General features: G+C 37.2%; 1 protein-coding gene across 2 annotated transcripts in view; it reads right to left on the reverse strand.

The window, feature by feature from the left end:
• The window catches only part of TLN2 (talin 2), a 143,958-nt gene that overhangs the window by 65,782 nt on the left and 52,411 nt on the right, over window positions 1-25,765 (reverse strand). For both annotated transcript variants that reach the window (XM_031616420.2, XM_031616419.2), the window contains exons 3-19: window positions 24,717-24,887; window positions 21,977-22,074; window positions 21,608-21,737; window positions 20,074-20,226; window positions 19,052-19,194; window positions 17,641-17,768; window positions 14,615-14,678; window positions 12,492-12,596; window positions 10,651-10,806; window positions 9,726-9,827; window positions 7,274-7,350; window positions 5,752-5,932; window positions 4,926-5,039; window positions 4,174-4,282; window positions 3,293-3,501; window positions 2,574-2,672; window positions 1,171-1,338 (exon numbers count right to left, since the gene is read on the reverse strand). In XM_031616420.2, coding sequence (XP_031472280.1) covers window positions 1,171-1,338; window positions 2,574-2,672; window positions 3,293-3,501; window positions 4,174-4,282; window positions 4,926-5,039; window positions 5,752-5,932; window positions 7,274-7,350; window positions 9,726-9,827; window positions 10,651-10,806; window positions 12,492-12,596; window positions 14,615-14,678; window positions 17,641-17,768; window positions 19,052-19,194; window positions 20,074-20,226; window positions 21,608-21,737; window positions 21,977-22,074; window positions 24,717-24,852 — 2,172 coding nt within the window. In that variant the 5' untranslated portion in view covers window positions 24,853-24,887. The remainder of the gene's footprint in view (window positions 1-1,170; window positions 1,339-2,573; window positions 2,673-3,292; window positions 3,502-4,173; window positions 4,283-4,925; window positions 5,040-5,751; window positions 5,933-7,273; window positions 7,351-9,725; window positions 9,828-10,650; window positions 10,807-12,491; window positions 12,597-14,614; window positions 14,679-17,640; window positions 17,769-19,051; window positions 19,195-20,073; window positions 20,227-21,607; window positions 21,738-21,976; window positions 22,075-24,716; window positions 24,888-25,765) is intronic.

Raw genomic sequence — 25,765 nt, forward strand, 5'->3', positions numbered from 1 at the left:
AAATTAGGAATCTAGGCCCTGGATGTCATTGATTTCATTTTCATTTAGATGTCAAGAAAGGAGGCCGCCACTTCATTCCACATCTTCAGCAGCTACTGACTTAAGCAAACACAACACAGTGGTTCTGGGTGGGAGGCAAGCACTGAACTCCTCTAAAATAAATGTACGCTTGACACAATTCCGTACTCTGGAGTTTCAAAGAAAATGGAAGTTTAATTGGAATTGATTTGTAAAGCCTTTTGATACCAGCCTCTTGTTTGTTTGTTACAAGAGAATACTTGGCACAGGCCAAATAGCATTCTACTCATGAAGTTACAAAGACAGGTAATAAATTCTGTAATCTATTGGAAACAATCCTCCTTATTTCATTCAGGCATACCTAGACAACTTTTAGCAATGGCAAAATTGTGTATATCTTCTGAGGAAAAAGAGTATGCCACTGCCTATCTTATTCTGTACTGAAGAAATTTATAGGCAGTAACAATGCCAGGTCCAGATAATGAAAACTCATACATATTCATTAAAAAGCTCTTACAGCCAATGCAACAAGGTGAAAATATTGAAAATGTAATAGTTAAAATGGGCCATTAGTTTTATTATGAGCCACCTGGATGTTTCAGAACAGCTGAATACCCATTTACCAACACAATCCTACAGAAGCAGAACCTGCAGATTTCACAAGCAGTTTCTAAAATAAGAGTTGTGAATTGCTTTAATTTTTAATGGGAAGCAATTGTTGGCCAAAAGCAATGGCTCTATTAAAACAATTGAGCTACTGCAAAGCACAGTAAATATATTTGAAATCAACATCACTAACTTGATTTTGATTAAGTTTTAGATTATGTGAATTCATTGAAATTTTAGGCTTCAACAGAAAACTTGCACAGCCCCCCAGACAAGTCTTATTTCTTATACTAATACTTGTGAAGTTTGTCCTTTGCTCATTAACATCAATTCAACAGATGAGCTATATTATTTATGGAACCTTCTTTGGCAATTATGGCAGCACTTCACATCCTCTGGGCCACTCTTTATTTATCAGCAAGTCTGATACCAACTAAGTTTACAACTCTGATATTACTACAGTATATTGCCTGAGACTACCAGGAACGAACAGAAGGATACACCCAGACAGATGCTTTGCCACATCATTAACATTGCCAGCCTCACCTTGGCACAAGCCACAAGCTGGGAAGTAGAGAGTGCACACTGTGTAGCAGCAGCAATCACTCTGTTCTGCAGGACTGTATCTTCAGCAACCTGTGCTACATTCTTGGCCTTCAACACTAACATAGCGGCAGCATTTGCAACAGCTTTGGCCAAACTCATCAGAACATCCTAGAAAAATAAAGGGAAAACTCAGTCTTATAGACATAAATATGTGCTTTGCTAATGTAAGACAAAGTCATCTCAAGGTAAACAAAAAAAAATTCTATTCAATAAAACAAAATAATCACTTCAAGAAAGGCAGCAAATGTAGCTATTAGAAAACTGGACAAAACAATCATTGCTTTATTTTCATCATCAAATTACTGGGCATGGTAATGATGGTAGATGATAGATAGTATGAACCATCAAACTTGAAAATGGCTAGGAGCCCACAAAAAACATGTAACAATTTGGGACATGGAGCTGTTCATCTTCATCTCTGGAGATTACACTATCAGGACAGAAACATCTGGAGTTAGCATTAAACATGCTAAACGTGGTAAAAAGATGAAAACCTGAAGGAGCAAACTGCTAACTAAAGACGGACAGTACAGACAGTACTTGAAGTTAATATTAAATTTGAGTACTTAACTGTGGTTAACAACAGAACTCCATTTTTGAAGATGCCATTTCCAACCAAATTATTTCATTATTTACAAAGCAAAATCATTGCTGATCAAAAATACATGTAACAGGTCTTAATCCCAGAACATTTTTTCCCTTGTATAATAATAGTTTAGTTTCTTGAAGATGAAAAATTAAAACACAAATACTGCACTGAAACAGTTCAGGAAATTTCTTCCTGTTTTCCTATATAAAATGCTACATTTCATATACTTTTTTTTTTTTTTTTTAAGTGGGATGGAGCAGTGAAGAGACACTACAGATACATTTATGTGTAATTTTCATTTGGGAGCAGAAATGGATTTTAATTTCAGAAACTGAAAAAAAAAACAGATTTTCATTTTAAGACATGAAGGCATCATAAACCACTCCTCTACGACTCTTTCATTTACCCAAAAAAGAAAGCAGAGGGTAGCAATACATATAATATACAATATAATATACAATATAAAACTAGCAATTCAAATGATAACTCTGATGAAACCTGCAGACAGATTTACTAGTGTATCAAGGGTTTAAAATGGCCTGTAAGTTCTATTTTGCATAAAATATCCTCCAAAACTGTTGCTGGTATTGAGTGGGGATAGAAGAGTTTCTAGCAATGCACGTAAGGAGAACAATTTTAAACTGCTAACTACGTGATTAAGCTAAAAAGGCATTATCCTTTGACATTCAATAATACTAATCACCTCATAATAAAGCTACATAGTTCTGACGGTAAAAAGCAATCCCCTCTTTACCTGGAACCTTTCATCTGTTTCATTCTCTCCAATCTGTCTCAGTAGCTCTCCACTGGCTTGCCCAATGCTTCCAGCTGCAGTCAAAACTGTCTGTCGAGGCTGGAAAAATAATGGTGAAATGGGTTATTTGAAAGAAAATGAGCCTCACTTAAAACCTTGGATTTCCTCAAGGAATATCTGCATTAGCATGCAATCAGCATAACTAAGAAAAATTATATCAATAATTCTTTGGAAAAATCTTCATTTTTCCCTCTACACAGCTAGTTTATTTTGGGAGTTTCATCTGCAGAATGCAAGATGAACTTGGAAGATTTTGAATAGTGACTACTGTAATAACTCCACAGAAAAATAAGGATGGACAGTCAATATGCCAACTGGTCTTAAACAGCAGATCTCACATTTCTTCAGAACAAATACCTGAAGAGACTAAAAGCGAACTAGCTTCAGATTTGAACTCACAACAAACTGATCCAGATATCCCATCCAGGTTAGTACTACTTTCATTTCTGGAAAACTACCACAGATGTTAACTTCTCATTTTATTTGTCAAAGATGACAAACATAATAAAGAAATAGATCAGAGGAAGTGCTGCACAACAACACTGGAAGAGAGGAGTGAGAAAATGTAGAGACGTGACCCTGCAGGCACCAAGGTCTATGAAGAAGAAGGGGAGTTCCAGGCACTGGATGAGAAATCCAGTTTCAACCACCATCCTCACCTCTCCTGAAGTAGGCTGAACAGCCTTCAGTAAGTCTGAGACAGCAATGGCCAATGTTCGAGCAGCTTTCAGGAGGTCCTCTCCACTTCCAACTTCATCATCCATGAGAGCAGCAAGCAGTTTCACACCTTTAGACATCTCAGTGAGGTTGGAAGAGATGGTTGTAATTGCACATCCCACAGCAGTGTAGTCAGTGTCAACAGGGTCACCTGTAGAGCAAATATTTTTCATGAGAAGAATGCTTCAGTGGTTAAAAAAGAAAGTGAGACAGCCACCCCATGCTATGATCTGGTGAGAGACAGCAGACAGATGTAAAGATGGCCAAACAGTGCCTACTAAATAATTCCAGTGTCATTTAAAAACTAAGGTCTGCTATCATTTTTCCAATCTTTATACGTCTCTTAAATAGAATTAGTGTTCATCCAACGTTATTTGCTGAAAAGTCCATGGTTTCAGCTATCTTTTCAATTTCAACCTTCAAAGAACTGAAAATATCCTAGTATTAACCCCTTTAAATCACTCAGCAACTTCAATCTGTAATCTGCCAAAGCAAAAATATTGTCAAGAAATATCTACAATCTCTAGCAAGTGTTAAACAAGTAGCGCTCTTTTATAGTAACACTGCAGAGAGTGCTCTGCTGAATAAGCAAGCTGCACTTTATTTTCATCAGTGCAGTACTCTCAGCATTAATGATGACAAAACAAAAATCAGAAAATTGTACTGGTAGGGATAGCTTGTTTTGCATGTCAATGCACACAGGTATTGGACTATTTTGAAGAAAACTTCTCACAAGCTCCCTCACAGTCAGTCCCTATAATACTTGAATTGGAATGATACATAATTAGGATACTGCAAGCAAGTCCTTCCCTTTGAAATTTACCTGCTGTAAGGTTAACAACAGATGCAGTTCCTGCAGTGATAGCATCAACCTGAGAGTGTATTTCATGTTTTGATTCATCAACCTTGTTCTGAACCCATACTCTTGATGCCTGAAGAGCAAAAACAAAAAACAAGAATGAAGGAGTGCAGTAACAGGCTGCAACATGAAATCCTGTGTTAATCTCCCATTCCTTCACAAATCTTTAAAAGTGAAACAGATACCAAGCCTCTAAGGAGAAAAATGGAAGTAAACACTTTCTATTACTAAATCTCTAGCTACAGAATTCCCATCAACTCAACGGCTCCACTTTTAAGGTGAACACCATAAACAGTGTATCCATGAAAGATTATGACTCTTTACTGACAGTCTCCTATGTATTGCAGTTTCTTGATCTGACCTCCTGAGTTAGCCTGGATCAAACGTTACAGAATCATATATTATTCTTTTTCATTTGGTCATATTTTTCAAGGTCTAGGAGATGGTCGCACTCATCACAAGTATTGTTAATAGTTTGCCTTTATTTGTATATATGCACATGAAACAAACAGAACCACAAAAGTTATGCAAGGATGGCTGCTACAACCAATCTCAGAAGACTGAAAGTGAATTGGAGCAGTGTACATTTATTCCTTATAGCACAAAAAATTTAAAAGCTTTAGAGATATCATTTTATCTCCAGGGACAATTACTAAACTGGTCTGTAAACACCCCAAACATTAACATCTATTTCTATGGAGACTAGAAAAACTCACCATGTCCTGCCCTAGAGGTGGCAGGTTATCAACCTCACTGAGGTCAGCTTGAGCTTGTTGAACAGCATGCATGCTGGTATTAATAGTCCCCATCAAGGCCTGTTGAGCTGAAGTCTGAAAGGCAGAACAAGGAAATAGCTATGCCATGTTCCAGAGGACACTTCAAGCAGGTGTTACTTAGCCATTAAAAGACAGAGAGTGACAACTATACTAAGCTAAGATCTCCCTCATTCAGTGGAGGAAGTAAAGTTCACTGAAATTCCTCTCACAGTCCTGATCCTGCCTAAACCATTTTATACTCTGCACATATTTATAAAACGTTAAACTTGTAGCCACCAAGGTCAAACAGCTACACATACTACCCTTCTAGTAGTAAATCATGAGCTTAAGTATTGAGTATATACTCTATAGCCTACTTAAGCTTTTTGGTATTCTTAATTTAAATGAGAAAACTCAGCATCAACTTTAAGCCTCCTAGAAAATTTTAAATTGGTAGACCACTGACAAGCTGCATGTGAGTGTTTTTTCCTGAAACTGTTTACTTTTGACAGTCTTTAAAATGCTTTTTTAAAGCTCCTGAATACTATATTAACTACTGGGAAGTAAAGAAAAGGCTGGAAAAGCTAGTTTTAAGACAAATGAAGAAGTCATTCAAAATGTATCTAAATACTTCAGGGTTGCTCAAAATACATACTCAGTAAGACAGCCAGTACATCACACTCTACACCACCCCCCTGCTCTTAGCAACATGGATAACATCCTGTTTCTAGCTACTTGCAAAACCAACAAGTTTCAAATGCAGATACAGAACAAGAAGATTGCTCACAAGAGGGGGCATATGTCCTCGGTGCATCTGACCAATTGTGACCTGCTGCTGAGGAGAAGGCATGATGCCAACATTGAAAGTTTCTGGGCCACTGGACCCTGAACGCATAACAGCTGGTAGTGCTACAGAGCCATGCTCTACCTTCCCTGTTCGGTTGAACTGTTGCTGTAAGATGGTAGACCTAAAAGAAAATGAATGAGTGAATAAATAAACCGACAGCTAGATGGATAAGAAAATAAATAAATATAATAGAAAATTGCAATAAGGAATTAGTCATCTCCTGTAAGTCCTGCCAGATGTTCTTCCTTTAGGATTTTAAACTGCATTTCACATCATTTGGACAAGCTAAAAAATTTCAGTCTTTTCTTCCAACCATTTTCTAGTACTTTTGAAAAAAAATACATCTGTAGCTTTCAGTAGATCAAATATTAATAGCACTAATGAGCAAGCAGCAAGGAAAGAAGGTAATGCACAGTTTTGGTGTATATGGAACAAAAGCTTTACCTAAGATGTTTCACAGGCAGAATCAGAACAAGGTTTATAGCATAACAGACTGTTCTGTTTTAACTGTGTCAGAGACTGATCAAAAGAAGCACAAATGCTTTGGAGATGGCTTTTGTGAGCAACCTCTACATTTAGGATAAAAACTAGCACAACTTCCTTCTTTACACACATATGTACACGGTACTTGCCAATAATCTGGATGTCCAGATTATTACTCCACCCTCACGAGGCCCCATCTGGAGTCCAGGTCTGGGGCCCCCAGCACAAGAAAGATGCAGGGTAGTTGGAGAGGGTCCAGAGAAGGGCCACAGAGATGCTCAGAGGGCAGGAGCACCCCTCCTATGAAGACAGGCTGAGGGAGCTGGGCTTGTTTAGCTTAGGGAAGAGAAGGCTCCAAGGAGACCTCAATGCAGCCTTCCAAAACTTAGAGAACTTTTAAACAGGAAGGAAGTCATCTTTTTACACAGGTAGACAGTGACAGGACAAGGGGCAGTGGTTTTAAATTAAACAAGGGGAGATTTACATTAGATATCGGGGGAAATTTTTCACTGAGAGAGTAAAGTACTGGCACAGGCTGCCCAGAGAAGCCATGGATGCCCCATAACTGGAGGTACTCAAGGCCAGTTGGATGGGGCCCTGGGCAACCTGATCTAGTGCTTGATTTAGAGGGTGGCAACCCCACCTGTGGCAGGTGGTTGATCCTTGAGGTCCCTTTCAAACCAAGCCATTCTATGATTCTATGACTTATATTCTGAGCTTCATTGTTCAAGATCAACTTACCATAAATTGGTACTACTGCTTGTTGCCTTAACAAGCATTTTTACTACAGAAAAACCTACCCTACACAATCGTACCATGAAACTAGAAGTCTGCCTGGATGTAGTGCTCACTTCTGTTGAACTACTCTGTAGTAAACAATTTCTGAAGTGTAATAACTATGCTATATTTTGAGTGATGAAAAAAGTTGCCATTGCTAATGGATGTAGCATAAATATTTACTCCTGTTGTATACACTCACTTCTTCGGTGAAACAGATTCTTCCAACATGGTTGATTCCTCATCACCTTCAAGACCAAATCTATCTTTACTTTGTTTCTAGAAGGAAAAAAAAACACCCACAAAGTTAAACAATATAAGTAGCTTCTTGATTGCTATTTCTCCAGTATTTTCTTGCCATTTATCAGAAATCTAGTCAAATAAATTGCAGTCTTGTCCAGTGCTGAAAACTACGGTTGTTAGGATTGCTCATTTTTGAAAGAATGTGACAATATAGCCTCAACCTTGGAAGAGGTTAAATTGTTCTTCAGCATCTAACAGACCAAGTTTTAAGTCCTGGAAGATTAAGTGTACAAAGAGAAAAAGCCGTGTCATCTTTTGACTCAGGATCAGCCAACCAGAACTCAGCTACAAACTACCTTAAGAATCCTGAAAGGTCATTATATGGTGCTGCCTACCACTAGGAAACACACAACCATAGGAAAGGTGTATTTAACCAAGTTCTTTTACCACAGTTACTTCATATACCTGGACAATCTCAACATCTGACTTTGAGGAAGGGCTGGGTTTTGTTTGTTTGTTGTTTTAATTTTATAATGTCAAAAAGGAGGTAAAATTACACAAAAGCATTAAATGAGTCTAAGCCTCTAGAAAACAAACAGGAAACTATAAAAAGTTATAAAAGCATAGCCTTGTAAAAAACAGTCCATTTCCACTGGTGACCGAGTGCAAATACACAGCTTTCTTTCTAACTTGTTAAATGACTTGCACTCCAAACATTCAGAAGGCAAGAGGGAAACACTCCCTGATTTAGAAGCTTTAGGATTCTTAAATACATCTAAGAACTCTTCATGCATTTCCACATCTATGCACACTCAAACTTTCTTCTCAAAAGTCCTTACTGTTTAAGTTTGAGTTTATGCATGAAACAGCCTACTTCTAGTTAAGATGATATCTTGCTTCCAGATTAGCAAGAAATAAAATAAAAAAAACCAACTGGATTAAAAACCAAGTAAAAGCTACTCAGGTTTAGGATTCCTTGTCAACTCGTGAAAAACAACTTATCACTAAAACTGCAGTACAAGAGTTTGTGCAATTTATTTTTTTTAAAGGAGCAACACTTCAGGAGGAAAAAATATTACCAAGCCACATCAAAATATATGAGCTGAAATAGCCCTAAAGACACCAAGAATCATTAACATTATGCATCTGAGAGATGAACCATACTTCATGACATGCATCAATGAGGCAAGTTGGCTCAACAACTGGAAACTGCATGCTTCTCATATGCACCATGAAGCATCATAGGTATTTACTACTTAATCTTTTCAAACTTTATCCATTTTTAAATTGGCTTTGTCAGCAGACCGTAAAGAAGAAATCAAAGACTGGAAATGAGTAGAGACATGCACATCTGTTCTATCAGACTGCTTTTGTTTGAAATTACAGAGCAAAGCCACATGTGAAGTTTAAGAGAATGAGAATTGAGTATTAAACCGTCTGTAGAAGCTTGCTGCTTATTTAACATATTAAGTCTGAGATTGACAACCCCAAAGAAAACACATTTTGGATTCCAACAACCCTTCTCAAACTCTGATTTCTCAACACTTGATGTTACATCCCACATCGCGTGAACAAGGGCAACAAATTCCCCTAAGCTACCTAGTTTTCTGCCGTTCCTTGTCTATTAAAAATCTGCTAGAGCAAATTATTAAGGTTCAGCCAAACTGCATCAAGTAAAAATTTTGCATGGAGTAAACAGTGCTAACTGAAATATTCCAGAGCACAACATTATTTACTTGTGAATATTAATTCTGGGGGTTCATATCAGCCTCTCCTCTCTTACCAGGCACACTTCACAAAAATAATTTCAAGGCATTCTTCACAAACACCAATTTCCTCCCTCACTCTGCAGAAAGGAAATTTTTATCTTTGCTTTGCTGACCACAGTATTTGATACGCAGTATGTCAAAAAATGACTTATTTACTCATTTTTGCCAAAATATTTGCTTGGCTTTGATGCAATATATGCAACAGACAAGACAATTATTACACAGTCTTTAACATAGTTTTAAATGCTGATCATTTCTTCCAACTTAATTCATTGCTTTGGTCCATAGCGTGAAAGAGCTAGCTTAAAAGGAGACTTTTTTAAAAACAGTTCCCTGGATACACACTCACAGACAGAAGTTCACCTCCCATATGAAGCTGAACGCAAGCCCAGGTGTGTTGTACTGACTCTGACCCATATTACCACTATAGTTAACAATCTTGATATCTTCCAGAAACAACCACATACAATGAACTGAAATAGCTTATCTTTATTTACTTAAATGTAAAAGTAAATAATGCCAGAACACTGGATAGTACTAACTCCTGACTGAGAAAAACTGCAGTTTGCACTCATTCAAGCTTTGGCACTGCTATACAGTGATTTTACAGCATTTTTCCTAGACATCATCCTAATTTTATACCTTCTTCAGGATGATATCAATATAACCCGCAATTAACTGAGAGATCTGCTCCCCTTCAGTGGTCTGTACTGAGTAATAGCTTTCCTGATATTCACCAAAATCCTGGGAAAAAAAAAAGAAAAAAATTAACTCTTTGAAAATGGAGGATAAATAAATAAACAGTACCGAATGTGAGATAATTCCAGTTTTAAAATGGCTTGTATAGACACTTGATTATACCTAACAATAGATGAAATACTCCAAGACTATATATAGAAGTAAGGAGGAGAGAAGGATGTTTTTTATTAGTACTTAAAATAAGATTCTCAAATCCAAATGGCACAAGAGCAATAGATATTTAGTCTGACTTTGTCAGTCTTAGTCAGTGATTGGAAGAGGAAACCCGAGAACTGTATCCTAAGTATATCACCCATGCCAACGGAAATTAGATTCATATTTTTCAAGTGAATGCCAACTTCTAGCTACTACCTCTTTCTCTACCACATTAAACAACATTTTCATATCCAAGATTTTCTTCTTGCAGTGGATTCCTATGGACCAATTAAGAGCAGATATCATATCCATGACAGTTCTTTATAATTTCTGTTCATACCCTAAAAGCCACAAACTGCATTTTTAATGGTAATCACCATAAGGTTAAGGTTAAGCAGGGGTTAGCATTATTTCTCATAACAGTACTGTTGTTAGGCACAGAACAGATTTAAAGAGTGCTTTTTGGGAAACTGATCCATGTAACAACATCAGAATACGAACTGACCCTAGACTCCAAGATGGGCCAACTATAGGACTCTGTGGCTCTACTTAATTCTAGAGAATTCCAGATATAAAAAATTATGTTAAATAAATTGTTGAGACTGCAAGTCTATCTTCCTTTCTCTATACCACATAGATCCTTCTTCTTTTTGAAGATGCACAGAAAGATTACCAGAGTAAAGCTTTTAGGTGAGGCAGCCCAGCGTTTCACAGTTGTCAGTGGCCATTCCTGCAACACTTCTTTGGTCTTCTCATCCACACGCATCACTGAGTCTTTCGTGACACCCAGCAAACGAGGAACCAGCTTGTTTTTACCTTTCATTTTTTCCTAAACCAGGGTGCAAAAGATTGTTTTCATTAAAATGCAGCATGCCAGAGAAGAAAGGAAAGAAAAAATTATGATGAATACACTGAAAAAGAGAAGCGTGCAGATGAAAAAAATTTGAGCTACCAAGCTCTGTTTTTCCAGCCACAGGAAGTGATATTTCAAGCAATGCATTAACATCAACAAGTTCTTGTCTTTACTTCATTTTTACCAAGCAGATCAGAATACACTCCATTTTCTGTCTTCTAGTAAATAGAAGCATTTTAGGGAGGAAATCTTTGGAAGTCACTGGGAAAAAAAACATGACAGCAGCCTTTCTAGAAAGAAGCCTTCACAAGTAAAACCATATTAGAGAAGCTGAATGGGAAACTGGAAGACTGAGAAGCTGAATTACCATCAATTTTTGCTCTCAGCCTCTCCACTTCTCTATAAAATATCTGAGGGTAAAAAAAAAAAACAGGAAGGGTGAATGAGATTTATTTGGGCTGTAAACAAAACAAGATCAGCCATAATTTGTTGCACATTCTGGATTTAAAATTTTAGTTATTTTCAATCCACAAGAGCATCCTAACTCATGCCAGCATGACAGGTAAGGGGCCAGAATTAATCAGCATCTACAAGTTTCTCTGTCTTAATTTATTGGGCATTCCACCTCTTCAGTTTTTTAAGGTCACAGAATATGGACCACAAATAACAACTTGCTACAAAATCTATAATAAAATAGTAATTTGATGATTCATAATAAACAGCAAGTACTCTAAGATGCCTAATGAGGTAACTACGCTCCGTACAATAGACACTGGCCTATGATACTGAAAATGAACACAGCTTTGGATAGGGTTGAAAAGACATTTCACAGCCAGGTTGTTAGCTCAACGGCTCCTCTAAAGAGCTGAGACTGCTTTCTTCACTAAAATTAACTAACAAGATATTTTTCCTTAAAGGAAGCAAAAAGAAAAAGTAATTATTTCAAAGGATACTCCATGAATATTATAATCCTCTGCTTGTTTTTTCTTTCTATTTTCACCTATCTCCTTCCACAGAACTTAGAGGTGACTAAGTACTTTAGGAAAAGGCAAGGTATTGATACAATGATTCATAACTGCAACTGAGGCAACCTAAGAGTGAGAACTTTTTCCTGTGTTTAGCCTTCTTTCCTATATATGTCAGGAGTTACTGGACATGAGTGCTTCAGTCCAACTTTAACAGTAAAGCATCAGAATCTTGGTACCAATTTGTTTCATCATCTTTAGACCACAGTCCACCTTATTGTAAAGACTAAGAAAAATTAGTCATGCAACTCATGAAGTTCTTCATCAGATGCAGGTTTCAGCATGCAATTCATATTACCATTAAATAGAAGCAGCTTTTGAGGGTTTTGTGTGTGTGCGTGTGTGTGTATGTGTGAAGACTTCTATGATTGAAGTACTTTCTAGCCAAAAGATAAAAGGAGAAATGTCCATTTAAAGAAGTAAAATCAAGACTAAAGTTTCTTTCTGGAATTCAGTACAAGTATGAAACTGAAATGATCCTCTCTTATATGGTCATTTAAGCTTTTTATTTTTTTCTCCCAAATGTTGCTTACAGAAAGAACGTTTAGAAACCTTCAACCTTTGTTTAGTGGAGAAACTGAGGTAATATATAACCAAGCACATAATACAGTCCGCAAGAGCTAACAAGAAACCAACCTTAACAAGAAAAAAGGACACTCCGTAGGTCCGCAGGGAACGAGCTAGCTTCACATACTTCACTTTGGCTTCTATTTCAGTCATCTCACCACAGTTTTTATGTTCCTGCAACGAGAATTCAGTACCCCTTAGAAATAACATTCATTTAACAAACTTAAACTGATAAAAGGCAACATGTTTTTTATGCTTAGTTAATAATTGTTCAAATTAAAACAATATGGGTAAAAACAAATTGAAACAATAGTGGGTAGAAATGTAAGAATGACTGCATCCAGTAATTTCTGATATCAAAGTATACAATAACTATGACCGTCACCTATTCTATCTGTGCCTTAATGAAGCAGATTTAAACTACTTCTGAAACAGTTTAAATTATGAGTATTGCTGCTATTTGACACCACTAGGTTTCATACTGTCAATGTCTCCTTAATTATACTATAGATCATTTAAAACTCATTTAAAACTCCTAGCATCCACAATTTATTCTGGGAACAGACTACTGGTGCTTTGTGCTCTAAACCTCTGATTCATAGTTTCGTGATACTCATGCCTTCTAACTTCTCATCTCTTGAATGGGTTTCCTGTTGGCTTTTGTTTTTTCCTTTTCCTTTGCCACAATTTATCCACAATTTATCCACAATTACATCACAAACTGAAAAGAATTCTACAGGTGAGAAACGTTTTTTTTTTCAAAACAGTTCAACCTGAACCGTTCATCTAGGTATCTTATAACTCCATCTCTATTAAGTATTTAAACAATTTACTCATTACATTTTCTTACCTGCAAAAAATGACAATTACCAATAGTACCCCATTCAAACCTCCTACCAACATCTGCCCTCCTATTCCAAATCAGTTCTGCTGAAAATCCTGTCTTGACTTGCCACCATTCAAGTACTGTTTGTGGGTTTCCCTGGAACACTCCATCTCCCTTCACAATCATCATCATCTTCCAAACTGCTGGTTGCCACCTCCTTCGTGCTGATTGATGGCAGCAGGGGGAGCACCAGCAACGTGGGAAACATTTCCCTACTTCAGCTTAAGTTCCCACCTTAAAACTCCACAGAGAAGCACTGAGAGGAGCAATTGAAACTCTTGAAATCTTCTTGCATCCCAAGAATGCAGACTAATCAGATCTCTCAAATTCAGCATAGAACATGGTTAGGATCCCTGATGAACATGGAGCACAGACATTGTAAATGACTTAGAGAAAGTCATCTGCCAAAGTCAAAAATTTTATAACTCAGGAGAATGGTTTATGTTTTCCAAAGAGACAGCTTAGTTACTCTGACTTAATGTTGCAGCTTGACCAGAGTCAGAGTCCTTACTGATTAATATCCATACACTGAAGTACATCATTCTTGAAACTACTCAGACCTGGGCAAGTAATTTGCTATCAGTCCCACACTCAGACATGAATGAAACTTCTTTGCTTAAACTACAATGTCACCATCACCAGCTAAAAGTATACAGAAAAATGTTATGCACCTTCATTTACAAGCACAGTATTACAAACTCCAGTCTCAAGATTTACTTGAAGCTACAGAATTCCTACATTAGAAGTGTTACAAACATAGGAAAGTATCTGACCTCCTGCTGCTGTTCTACTTCTCTTTCAAGACTGCAGGCCACTGGTACATCTTTGCAGAAACTGTATGACTTGATTTCAGCTGCTGACCTCAGAATTTTCAAATTAGATTACACTGCCAAATTCATATTTCAATCAGCACAGACATTTAGGGCATCTATAGCACTCAAGTTTGAGAACAATTCCAACAGTATTAGTATACTGGAGACTCAACTGCTTTAAGTCTTTTACAAATATGTGATTTCCAGGTACATCACTGAATTAAAGTATTAGCTGGAAAACTCCATATTACTCGAAGCTCATAACTAAACAGTAAGTGCATGAAAGACTGTACAGAAGTAGTGAAAATAGTTTACCTAAATGTGCTTCTGCTTTAGTACAAAAATACATCCTTCAATTTCAATGCAACCGAGAAAAAGGTCTTCTTAATATTAAATATTTTCTCTATCTCCTTCAACAAAGTATACTGACTAGTCATCACTGAGGGAAAAAGGATCAGGACAAAAACCAGTCAGTTTTTCAGTCTCACAATTACCTGAAATATTCTTTTTTCAGCCCCTCTTTGTTTGGTATATTCTTTAGGTAGGAATTCTTTTAGGCTAGGAAACAAACAAACAAATATTATAATAGTTAATAGTGCCTTCTTGAGAAGGGATGCTTTCTACACTCCTTTATTGCTACTATGTCACCCAACCTTCCTGAAATGGACATAAAATACCTATATTGTCTAAAAAGACAGCAGAATGCTAAAAAAATGGAAATAATCATAGAATCATAGAATGGACTGGGTTGAAAAGGACCACAATGTTCATCTGGTTTCAACCCCCCTGCTATGTGCAGGGTCACTGACCATGAGACCAGGCTGCCCAGAGCCACATTCAGCCTGGCCTTGAATGCCTCCAGGGATGGGGCATCCACAACCTCCATGGACAACCTGTTCCAGTCACCACCCTCTGTGCGAAGAACTTCTTCCTAATATCCAACCTAAATGTCCCTGTCACAGTTTAAAACCATTCACCCTTGTCTTAACATTATCCACCTAAACAGCCATCCCCCCTCCTGTTTATATGCTCCCTTCAAGCACTGGAAGGCCACAATGAGGTCTCCCTGGAGCCTTCTCTTCTCCAAGCTAAACAATCCCAGTTCCCTCAACCTTTCCTCATAGGAGAGATGCTCCAGCCTTCTGATCATCTTAGTGCCCCTCCTCCTTACCTGCTCCAAGGGCTCCACGTCCTTCCTGTACTGGGGGCCCCAGGCCTGGATGCAGCACTGCAGATGGGGCCTCACAAGAGCCGAGTAGAGGAGGACAATCACCTCCCTCTCTCTGCTGGCCACCCCTTTTTAATGCAGCCCAGAACACAGTTGGTCTCTGGGCTGCAAGTGCACACTGCTGGCTCATGTCCAGCTTCTCGTCCACCAGGACTCCGAAGTCCTTCTCTGCAAGGCTGTTCTCAAGATCTTCCCCCAGTTTGTATAAATGCCTGGGACAAAAGCAGCCCTATCAGGAAAGGCTCACCAGCCAATTGGTAATAAAGAGACAGTACAAAGGAAAGCTAACAATTAATTGGAATTGAAGGACATTTGTTCATGTGGTTTGCTTGTGCAACTGGACTGCTGCCTCAAGGAAATCCTTCAGTAGTGAACAGTTTGAAACAAACTAGGTTGTAGTATTGCATGTTACAAATCAAGCCATCATTTTAAAGTGATTCACTGAAGTACAGTAAATCACACATTTAGGCTAACAAAGTATAATATTCAGCACTGAGCACTTGCCAGTCAAACAGAACAAGAAAGCAAGTATGCATCCATTCTTTTCAGGCATCTGAGTTTCACATGAAGACAAGCCTTCAATGGCTGCTCAATAAATACCTTACTTTTAACTTCTTAAACTCCTTTTCTCAGAATCCCATCTTCAGCTAGTTTCACTATAGGCAAACCAATTAGAAAACGAGCAACTGTAGAAAAAACAGTATCTCTAAATGTCAAACTAAGACAGCCCTGCCAAAAACAGTAGGGCATCACAATGAAGATTAAAGGGTGGGTGACCTGGAAGCAGAACCTCCTGGCCAAGACTGAAACAAAGAGTACAGTGCCAGATCTCCATTCATACGATGTCATGAGATGAGTGACAGGCAATCTCTCCTACCAGTACTATCTGGGGGATGAAAAGATTAAGCAAAACCCTTCCAAAAACAACTTGGGGGTACTGGTGGGTGGGAAGCTGGACACAAGCCAGCAATGTGCCCTTGCAGCCCAGAAAGATAAACATATCCTGAGCTGCATCAAAAGAAGTGTGGCCAGCAGGCTGAGAGATGTGATCCTGCCCCTCTAGTCTGCACTGGTAAGACCTCACCTGGAGTATTGCATCCAGATGTGGATATCTCAGTACAGGAGAGACACAGACCTGCTGGAGTGCATCCAGAGAAGGGACATTACAGAGATCCAAGGGATGGAACATCTCCCCTACAAGGACGTGCTGATATAGGTGGAGCTGTTCAGCCTGGAGAAGAGAAGGCTCCAAGGTGAAATTACAGTGGCCTTTCAGTATTTAAAGGGCAGCTACAGGAAGAAAAAGGACAGACTTTTTAGCAGGGTCTGTTGTGACAGAACAAGGGGAAACGGTTTCAAGCTCAAAGAAGGTAGATTTAAGTTGGATATAAGGAAAAGGTCTTTTACAGTGGGAGTGGTAAGGAACTGGAAGAAGCTGCCCAGAGATGTAGTGGGTGCTCTGTCCCTGGAGACTTTCAAGGCCAGGTTGGATCAGACTCTCAGAAACCTGATCTTGCAGTGAATGTCCCTTGTCAGTACAGGGGAGTTGGAGTAGATGACCTTTAAGGGTCCCTTCCAACTCCAAGGATTCTATGGCTCTATGATTAATGTCACTAATAAAAAGTTAGAAAAACTTGGCCTCTATACACAGCAGTATTAATTTCAGTCAAATGAGAAAGTTCCATTCCATTCATGCGCTTTCTTATCGGATAAAAATCTTTGATAGTCATTGATATATCTCAAGCTTCACAAATTGCATTATAAATGCAGGCAGAAGAGAACTTCCAAACAAAAAAAAAAATTGTAGTACTCCCTAGCTCTCGCATAAAAAAAGTTTTAGTCCTCCTAAACCTAATCCTAGATGGTCAACTTGTGGCTCTTGAACTGCACAGAAGTTCAGAGCAGTTCTGATGCAAGGGGCATACATGACTAATGTGTATGACATGAGAATGGGGTTGCATTAACTGGACAGAATCTAAGAAATAACATTAACTTTGGCTTTCCAAGAAAGCAGAAAGGGCTTCCATGGCCAGCATCACCATGTGATTTGGAAAACCAGCTGCATAGCTAACTGGCATTCTGGAGAAAGCTGGCACCCTGTAATGCCTAATAAGCCACAGCCAAAGGTCCCCTCAGCAGATGGAGCACTGATTTATGCAATAAGGCTCCTACCACAGAAAACACGTGGGATCTGGCTACCTCTGCTTGGAATACTAAAATGCATTTAGATTGTGACAACCTAACAATAGTTACACTTCAGGTCACCCAAATTTATAAGTTAACAGTGTTTACTCTAAAAATCCAGGTTTGTGTTTGTGTTCTACGTGAGGTCCAAACTGGATCTGTGCTTGAAAGCCTCCAAACTCACAGGCCTTCTCAAAGGAGACAGGATGGGAACCATTCAGAATGTCATCACGAGCCTGTAAGAGATAAAGAAAGACATATCAAGGACACTCAAGGTAATTATTCCATCTCTGAAATTCCTTAAAAGTTTAAGCACAGGCCAAGAATCCAGCAACAGTTTTCTGTCTGAATGTCTTTGTTATATTAGTCATAAACACATCCTCAATGGAATAATAAACAAAGGGCTAGATTCTTTTCTGGTTAATATCTAGAGAGACATCCTGAAATAATGACTGTAAAATCTCTCATCAAGAAGTGGACTGACAAACATTTCCTTCAAGATGTATATACAAAATATAACTTAAATTTATTCACACACTTATGTGCATCCATATACATATATATACACATATACATATATATATGTGTATACATGTATGTGGGTATGCATATATATGCAGCTTAAAAGCTCTTATCTTACTACCCTGTAATAGCAGTGAAAATGAACTGCATAACTCACAATTGAAAAAACAAACAGCAAGAGGTGAAGGTAAACAGCATTTCACTCCCTTTTATTTACATTTTGTGGTCATAGAAGATGATGGATTTTTTAGCTTTGGAATAGAATCATCTATCAGTACAGAAAACAATGACAAGACAGTAACTATGAACACTATTGTAGTGCACATACTGAAAGAAGTATTTAATGGGCAAGAGAATAGCTCAGAGTGATAATCTTCTAAAATTCTTGAAAATTTAGTGCAGACTTGCAAGCAATATCGTTTTTACAACTTGCTACAGAGTTGTAAAATGTAATTTAGAGCAATCTCACTTGAATCAGTTGCAAGTATAACATCTGAACATCCAATTAAATAAATAAAACCATTGATTTATTAAAAAACAGAACAAATTGTTTAAAACTTTACTGATATCAAACTGCACTGTAGCCAACTGCACTGGAGTATGCAGTTAGAAACCATCTTCTGCAAAAAAACCACGTAACTTTGCTAAGGTTTAAACACCTTCAACAGTTTGGGGAACCCAGCTGAGTGGGCTACCACTGTGTTAAACAATACAGTCCACTTCAAGCAGGAAGCCCACCTGCTGTGTGTTGTCTAGGTTGCAGACTGAAAAGAGCACGAGGAAGATGCTCTCTCATTGATCAGGCAGAGAGTAAAGAGGTAAAAAAGCAGAAAGCTGATTGCAAGTTTGAAATGATGTTCCATGTTACAAAGAATTTGATGACCTATGCCCAATAACGTAAAAGACTGATCTAAAGACAAGACATTACTGAATGTTTTAAGCAAACCAGGAGAAAGCACATCCCACACAGCTAGAACTTGTGGTTCACATAGTGTACCTGAACATAAAGCAAATTCAGTTGAACAGGATCTCTTGAATCTACGTTCTGGTCTGAATAAAAGAACTTCCGTCTCAACAGCAGTGTTTCGTTCTCATCAACTCCTTGCTCTCTAAACGTTCGACTATGATCCAGCCAATTTACTGCAACAGAATCAGGCACACACACTCTTTAATATGCCCTGTTGCCAGTGTTAGCTGGCTATTTTGAACATAATATGAAAATTCCCCTTTCCACTGGAGGGGGCACCCAGCAAATAAAATATTGCTTTTATTTATGTTTCTAGTCAGTGTTGATGGTTGCTACAAAAGAGAATTTAATGAAAGAACAGCATGCTGTGAAAAAAGAATTTACTACAGTGCAAAACACCGTGAATACCTTTGAAGAAATAACAGCAAAATTAATGTTTCAGTACTAAATTCAGTCCTACAAATCTTCACAGTGCAATTATTTGAAAGTTCACATTTGTTCCACCAAAACCAATTCTTTGCTCACTTTACTTTTCCTTGAATACATTTTGAAACATCTCCCTCCCAGTAAAAGTTAATCTTAGTCCCCAGATGTTAAAACAAAGAGGTTCTCATCACTTTGCATATAAAACAAGTCAAATATTATCTTAGTCCTAACTCTATTTACACTTAATGAGTTTACTTTCAAAGACTTAACAACCTTAAGATGGCTTTCAGTAGGCATCAATAGTTAGATATCTTACTTGAATGAAGGTGTGCAAAAGGCCAATATGAAAATAAAAATACTCCCTTCCCAACTAAATTATAACCCCACAACCACAAAGCAACAACAACAAAAACTTCAAAAGTCAAAGTCTCAAAGGTAGAGGTAACAGTTTGTCTATTTAACTCAGTTTAAAAGTACATGGCAGTTGAACAGATAAACAGATGCAATACCAGCAGGGATCAACTGCATCACACTGAAGAAGCCTAAATTGCATTCCTGTATGCATTTCTTGCCCTGTTCTGTGAAAAAACAGTAGTGCAAGAATCATCCTGGAACACGCTACTCACAATCATCGTCTGTATGAAGCTTTGCCTTCAATTTTTCCATTTTTCTTTCATCACGCAACAACGTTCTATCTTTCTTAAGTGTTCCTGTACTCTCTTCTTTCTTTTCTTCAATGCTCTCCTGGATTAAAGAATATTCCTCATAATTTGTTATTCCTGGAATTATAAATAAACCCAATGTTTGTAACAAGAATTTAATACATTTTAGAATAAAGTTATTTTCCATACATCAAAACACTGGTGGTTCATTTCAAGTATAAGAAAGACACTACAGAGGAAATGCAAATCAGAACACCTGGTTATGGGGAACAGGATCCCAAAAATAACCTACAACTCCTACACTGACAGTTCTCAATACCTGGCATTGTACATTATTTCTCTGTATGCTGCATTTGTCAATTTCAGAAAGATATAACTTCTGTTTATTTATTTGTAATATATGGTGAGATTCCGCCAGATTAAGAACATGAGAGAACATAAAGCAGCAGTAAATTCCAGAAAGGAGATGCACCATGGTAAAATTCTTTTCATGGATGCCTACCATCATTTCCTGAGAATGGAGTAATTTCAGCTTGCCAACAATGTGCAGAAGCTAGAAGAGCACACTGAGGAATAAATATATATACATGTATATATTTTTATTTATTTTTTAATTAAAGTTTTTTAGAACTCTTGACTTGTCCTGTGACTTTTACATGAAAATGAACTGAAAAATCAATCCACAGCATTCATATGAGCTGTGTTGCTCTGATTTCTGTTCCATTTATCTTTCTCCACTGTTTGGTAATGCACATTTATGTTTAATACTTGTCAATTTGACTACATTGTGAAAATTACTCAAACTTTTTCTTAAAGTAAATTAATTGCATACATTGGAATTTAGCATAGGAACATTGTAAATAGATACATTTAGATTTAGCTTAATTCACTTTGCAGACAAATTATTCCCAATCAATTTAAAACCACTAATTCAAAATGAGAATTATGCAAGGACATAACATGATTCAAACTGTTCTATACTGAATGCATATTTATAGTTATCTTTGAATAAGTTTATCAAAATGTCTGTTTAGGTAAATGTAAAAGCAGACACATTTTAGCCTAACTCCTCTGGATAGTTTCCACATGCTATGTAAGCACTACAGTACTGTGACCAAACTTAAGGTTAAGGTACTATATTATAACTCAAGTATATTTCAGGATTAACAGCTTCTATGACATTAATGTTGAGTACAAATTTAGTTCTATTTCTCTACTACCTAGAGGTAAGCTTATGTAAGAAGCTGCACATAACTCCACTGTCACAAAACCCTGTGTCCTCAAATACCAAATAAATAAATGTTTAAGGACATAACTAATTCTCAACTGACTACCACAAGAAAAACTGGACAACAGCTTTGAAAAGGGTTTGGTAAATGTTAGCTGATAACAAATTTCAATAGTTTTTGAACATGCACCGATTAATATGTAGTATTTAAGATGCTAACATGACATAGAAAATAAGAAATTCTTGAATATGTAGGTTCCAGAATCTTACCTATCCTGCTGCAAATGGTAACAAGCAATTCACCAACAGTTTTGGAATCATCCACCATGACTGTTTTCACTGAACCATCCAACATACGTATTTTCTGAGGTCTCTGTTTCTTTTTGTACTCCAGTACATCCTAGGAAGTAAACAGTACTGTTTCTACATGTTTATGGAGGCCACAACAAAAAATCAACTCAATAGAGTAGATATTTGATGTATGATTTCTCTTAATTTTTTATGCACACGGTGCATCAGCCTCAGGAAAAGACTTAAAATTCTCCTACACCTCTGAACGCTAAACATTTTTCTTGCTAAGTTGGGAAACTGATTTTCTAGAAACATGCTGCTGATCAAAGAAACAGACTTGTACCATACCCCATTTCTCAGCATGTAATAATCCAGTGTTCTTCCAGCTTCTAGCCATATACCTTTACGAGGATCTTCATCCGACAAGAACAATCCATAGTCAGAGGCTGTGGAACAGAAGAGGCAGCTTATTGAAAAGTATTAAAATTCATAATACAAACGTGGTTTCAGTTAAGGTTATTCAGCTTCATATTTACACTTTAATTACATTTACCTCCCATTCTTAACAAACTTAGAAAGAGATACTTTTTCAGAAAATATTTAGATTAGCAGCTGATATCAGAACAGAGCAGGTGTAAGAGAAGACTTGAAAATAGCTTCAGTAACCAAGAACATTTATATCAATTGGACAAGTTGTAGTATATTTACAGTTAGGTCCCTCCAGCAAAACCTTTTCTGAATGGTCACAGAACCTTCTTACAGGGCCTATATCCTTGCAGATCCAAAAATACAAACAGTTGGGATTTAATCACAGTATACTATTTTAAGCAACAGTTCTATTTCCAAATATAATTTGTTTTCAACCCATAACTTATTGAGTTTAGGATAAATTTCTAAATCTTTTTTGGTCAATGCTCCAGGTTTATACACTGAAAAAGATGCAATGCTTTTAGACTTACATCCATAACAACAATCTCAGGATAAACCTGCAGTTATTATAGGCTAAGCATATTCCAACCGATTTTTTCAGAATCATAAGCAAATGGTAGAATCCTAATAGCCACACAAGACCAAACTCAGGCTTAGGCATCAAGTCTAAACTTCAGGTATACAAACTGAAGATCACAACTGCCAATTCCAGCTCTACTAACGTACCTCTTCTTGATTAAAAAGATGCAGGAACATTCTTCAATAAATCCACTATCTCAAACAGCATAAGATACTGTTCATCAGCTGAGCTTGCTGTAGTTGTGTTCCTAACATTTAAGCTAATGCCTGTTTTCACAAAAGCTGGCCAGCTGTGTGCGCATTCTGTTCCAGCAGTGCAGGGATGGTTCCTTGTTTATTTTCAGCCATGCAATCACACCCTCTGATCAGAATGTCAGGTAAATATAGCCATAGTGTTTGGACAATGTCTCAACTTAAGTGTGGTATATAATAATAATTTACACTTATTCAAGAGCTTAATTAACGAAACTTAAACTGAAAGATTAACTGAAAGATACCAAGTTTTGAAGAAAGAGCTCAATAAGAGGAATTTTTCCTACGGACCTTAATTAATGCCCTCTCCTCTCCCCTCCCCCCCCCTGAAAAAAAAAGCCAAGTGATCCATACAGAGATTTTATGGACACAAATTCAGTACGGAACCAGTTATATAAAATTTTAGAATTTGTGCCTATAAATAGCTTCTGACCTTTACAAGCAGACAAAGTGCCTTATGCAAAGCACAGAATTAGCAAGGAAGTATAGATTGCTCTAATTTTCATTTCTGGGAAATGCACCTCAGTAGTGAAATGGCAGTGGCTGTGTAGCTTGCATGTGAATAACACAGTCATCATCTCTGTCCCAGTGTGCATGCTTGCTGGAGAAGTGAAATGTATATGGCTGACAGTCAAACTACAGGATAATCTTTCCGTTGTGCAGGTACAAGATTGATCAGTCTGTACTGTACCACTATGAGTTTTCCTAACAAGCAAAGAAACATTTTAACAGCCACAGTGAAGAGGAAAGGATATGTCATATCTATTCATTGCAACTTCAGAAAGGTGTTTTAGTTTGCAACTGCACTACAAACATATATAAAGAAAAAACCCTACCATACAACCTCAAGAGAATTCCTTGGCTTCTCTATGCAATTCATGATATTAAGGGTGATGATATTTTTTACTGAGTTTCTCTGAATTGAAGAGCTGCTCAAAAGAACTGCCTTGAGAGATCAGTATAGAAAAATGCATGCACTGTATCTGAAAAATTGATGCTCTAACTAGACTTTCTAAGGGTTCCTAAAATGGGCCAGCATAACAAAGTAAAACTGATATCATCCATTACTAGCAAGTTGTTTCTAAAAGTTGAGATAAGGTTTTCAAAAATCCTCAGAAGTTAGAAAACTGTGCATAAAATAAGCAAACTGTTTTAAAGATTACATTGTAATCACATTATACGCAGTACAGAATCAAAGGATTCCAAACAATCTGGATTTCTGAACAACTTTGGCTACATTTAAGCCAGACTTTTTTTGCCTGAGTGAACAAACTGCGTTTTCATCTAATTTGATTTCAGTAATACATATCAGTGTTCTGAATATTATTCTATTTAATGAGTTTCAAACATCTTCCTTTGCACGCTTTGGAGATGACCAGCCATGTTTGGTAATTCTATGTTGCTCTTCCTTTGCTGAAGTACAAGTCTACCTAAATTTTCCTAGAAAGCACAGCTTTAAACACTGCTTTAAAAAGATGGTGCCACAACTATTTTTCATTAGCCTGTCAGAGAACTGAGTGAGATTTGACAAGGTGGTGGAAGTGTGTGAGAAAATGATCTTTCAGACAAACAATTTATGTAAAAAGTCAATTTTTCACCAAAAAAAAAAAACACAAACAACCACCCATTGTAAAGAAAGCTCTGTCTCACTGTGAGAAGGAAGAAGAAAAAAAACATCTTCATTAACTTAAAAATCTTTCCCTTTCATCCAGAGTATTATTCAAACAAAAACACAAACCCTCCAACCTGAAAGATAAATGGAGGAAGAGAATAGGCTGTAAAAAAATTAAAACAAAAATCAGTCTGTGTTTATTTTTTAGAAACTCACCTTGCCCCATCTGAGCCTCTGGCACTCGTTCTCGAATGACTCTACAGGCATCATACACTGCAGTGGATGGTTCAAACTGCATCGTCTTCACAACATTGCATTGGCGGACACAGATCTTCAAGGAAAGGGCTACCATGGTGTCAAATCACTTGCAATTCCCTAATGAAGTGTCTGAAAGAGTAGTGATGCATTATTGCTCAGAATTTCAACTTAATGTCCTAATGTTCTCAAACTTCTCATTTAAGGATGAAACGAGTTCACTGGAATTATATGTTCTCAAATACATTTCTACATGAAGTCCTACTAGAATCATCAAGCTACAAATTATCCCCCCAGACAGATATTTCTCTTGGCACACTGGAAATTCATTTTCAGAGGAGGTGTGTATCCATTCCTAAAGGTTAATATTTTGCTCAAGATATATCAAAATGCTGCGCAAGAATAGAATTTACTGTTTACATTTACTACTTTTCATCACCAGAAGCCAATATTTACTACTAAGAGAAAAGCAACTCCATAATTTTTAATGAATTCATTTTTCAATCTTCAATATGACATTTAATAACAAACCCAAATCATTGGTCAATTTTTCAGATAATATGCTAATCTCAAATCAGAACTGTTATTTTTCCTTCTCCTTTTCAGATCCTGACACACGGAGGCAGGAGAACAGGAAGGAGTAGGTTGCTTTCCAAAGACAAAGTCTATGCATTTTCAGATTCGAAAATTAAGTGCTTCCCCTAACTTTTCTCTCAGCTCACCTTCTTGTTAGCATGTTAGATTAAATGACAACTAACATCTCAGAGCAATTGCATAAACAAAAGCCGATTCACAAGTATGCAATACTGTGTGTTCTTTTCAAGTCTCTAGAAAATAAATCCATTAGATTTTTTTATCCCGTTACGCAACTACTGAGAGTTTCAAGAAGTTATTTTTCATTTGAGTTCTATTTTAGAAACATCACTGAATTTGACAGCATTTGTCTACAGAAACAGGAAGCTACAGATGCTTTTTGTTCTGTTTCATTTTATAGATGGTCTGCGTTTTGT

This window comes from Phasianus colchicus, chromosome 12 (assembly GCF_987193195.1).
Source record: "Phasianus colchicus chromosome 12, bPhaCol1.hap1.1, whole genome shotgun sequence".
In the NCBI taxonomy this organism is placed as follows: domain Eukaryota; kingdom Metazoa; phylum Chordata; class Aves; order Galliformes; family Phasianidae; genus Phasianus; species Phasianus colchicus.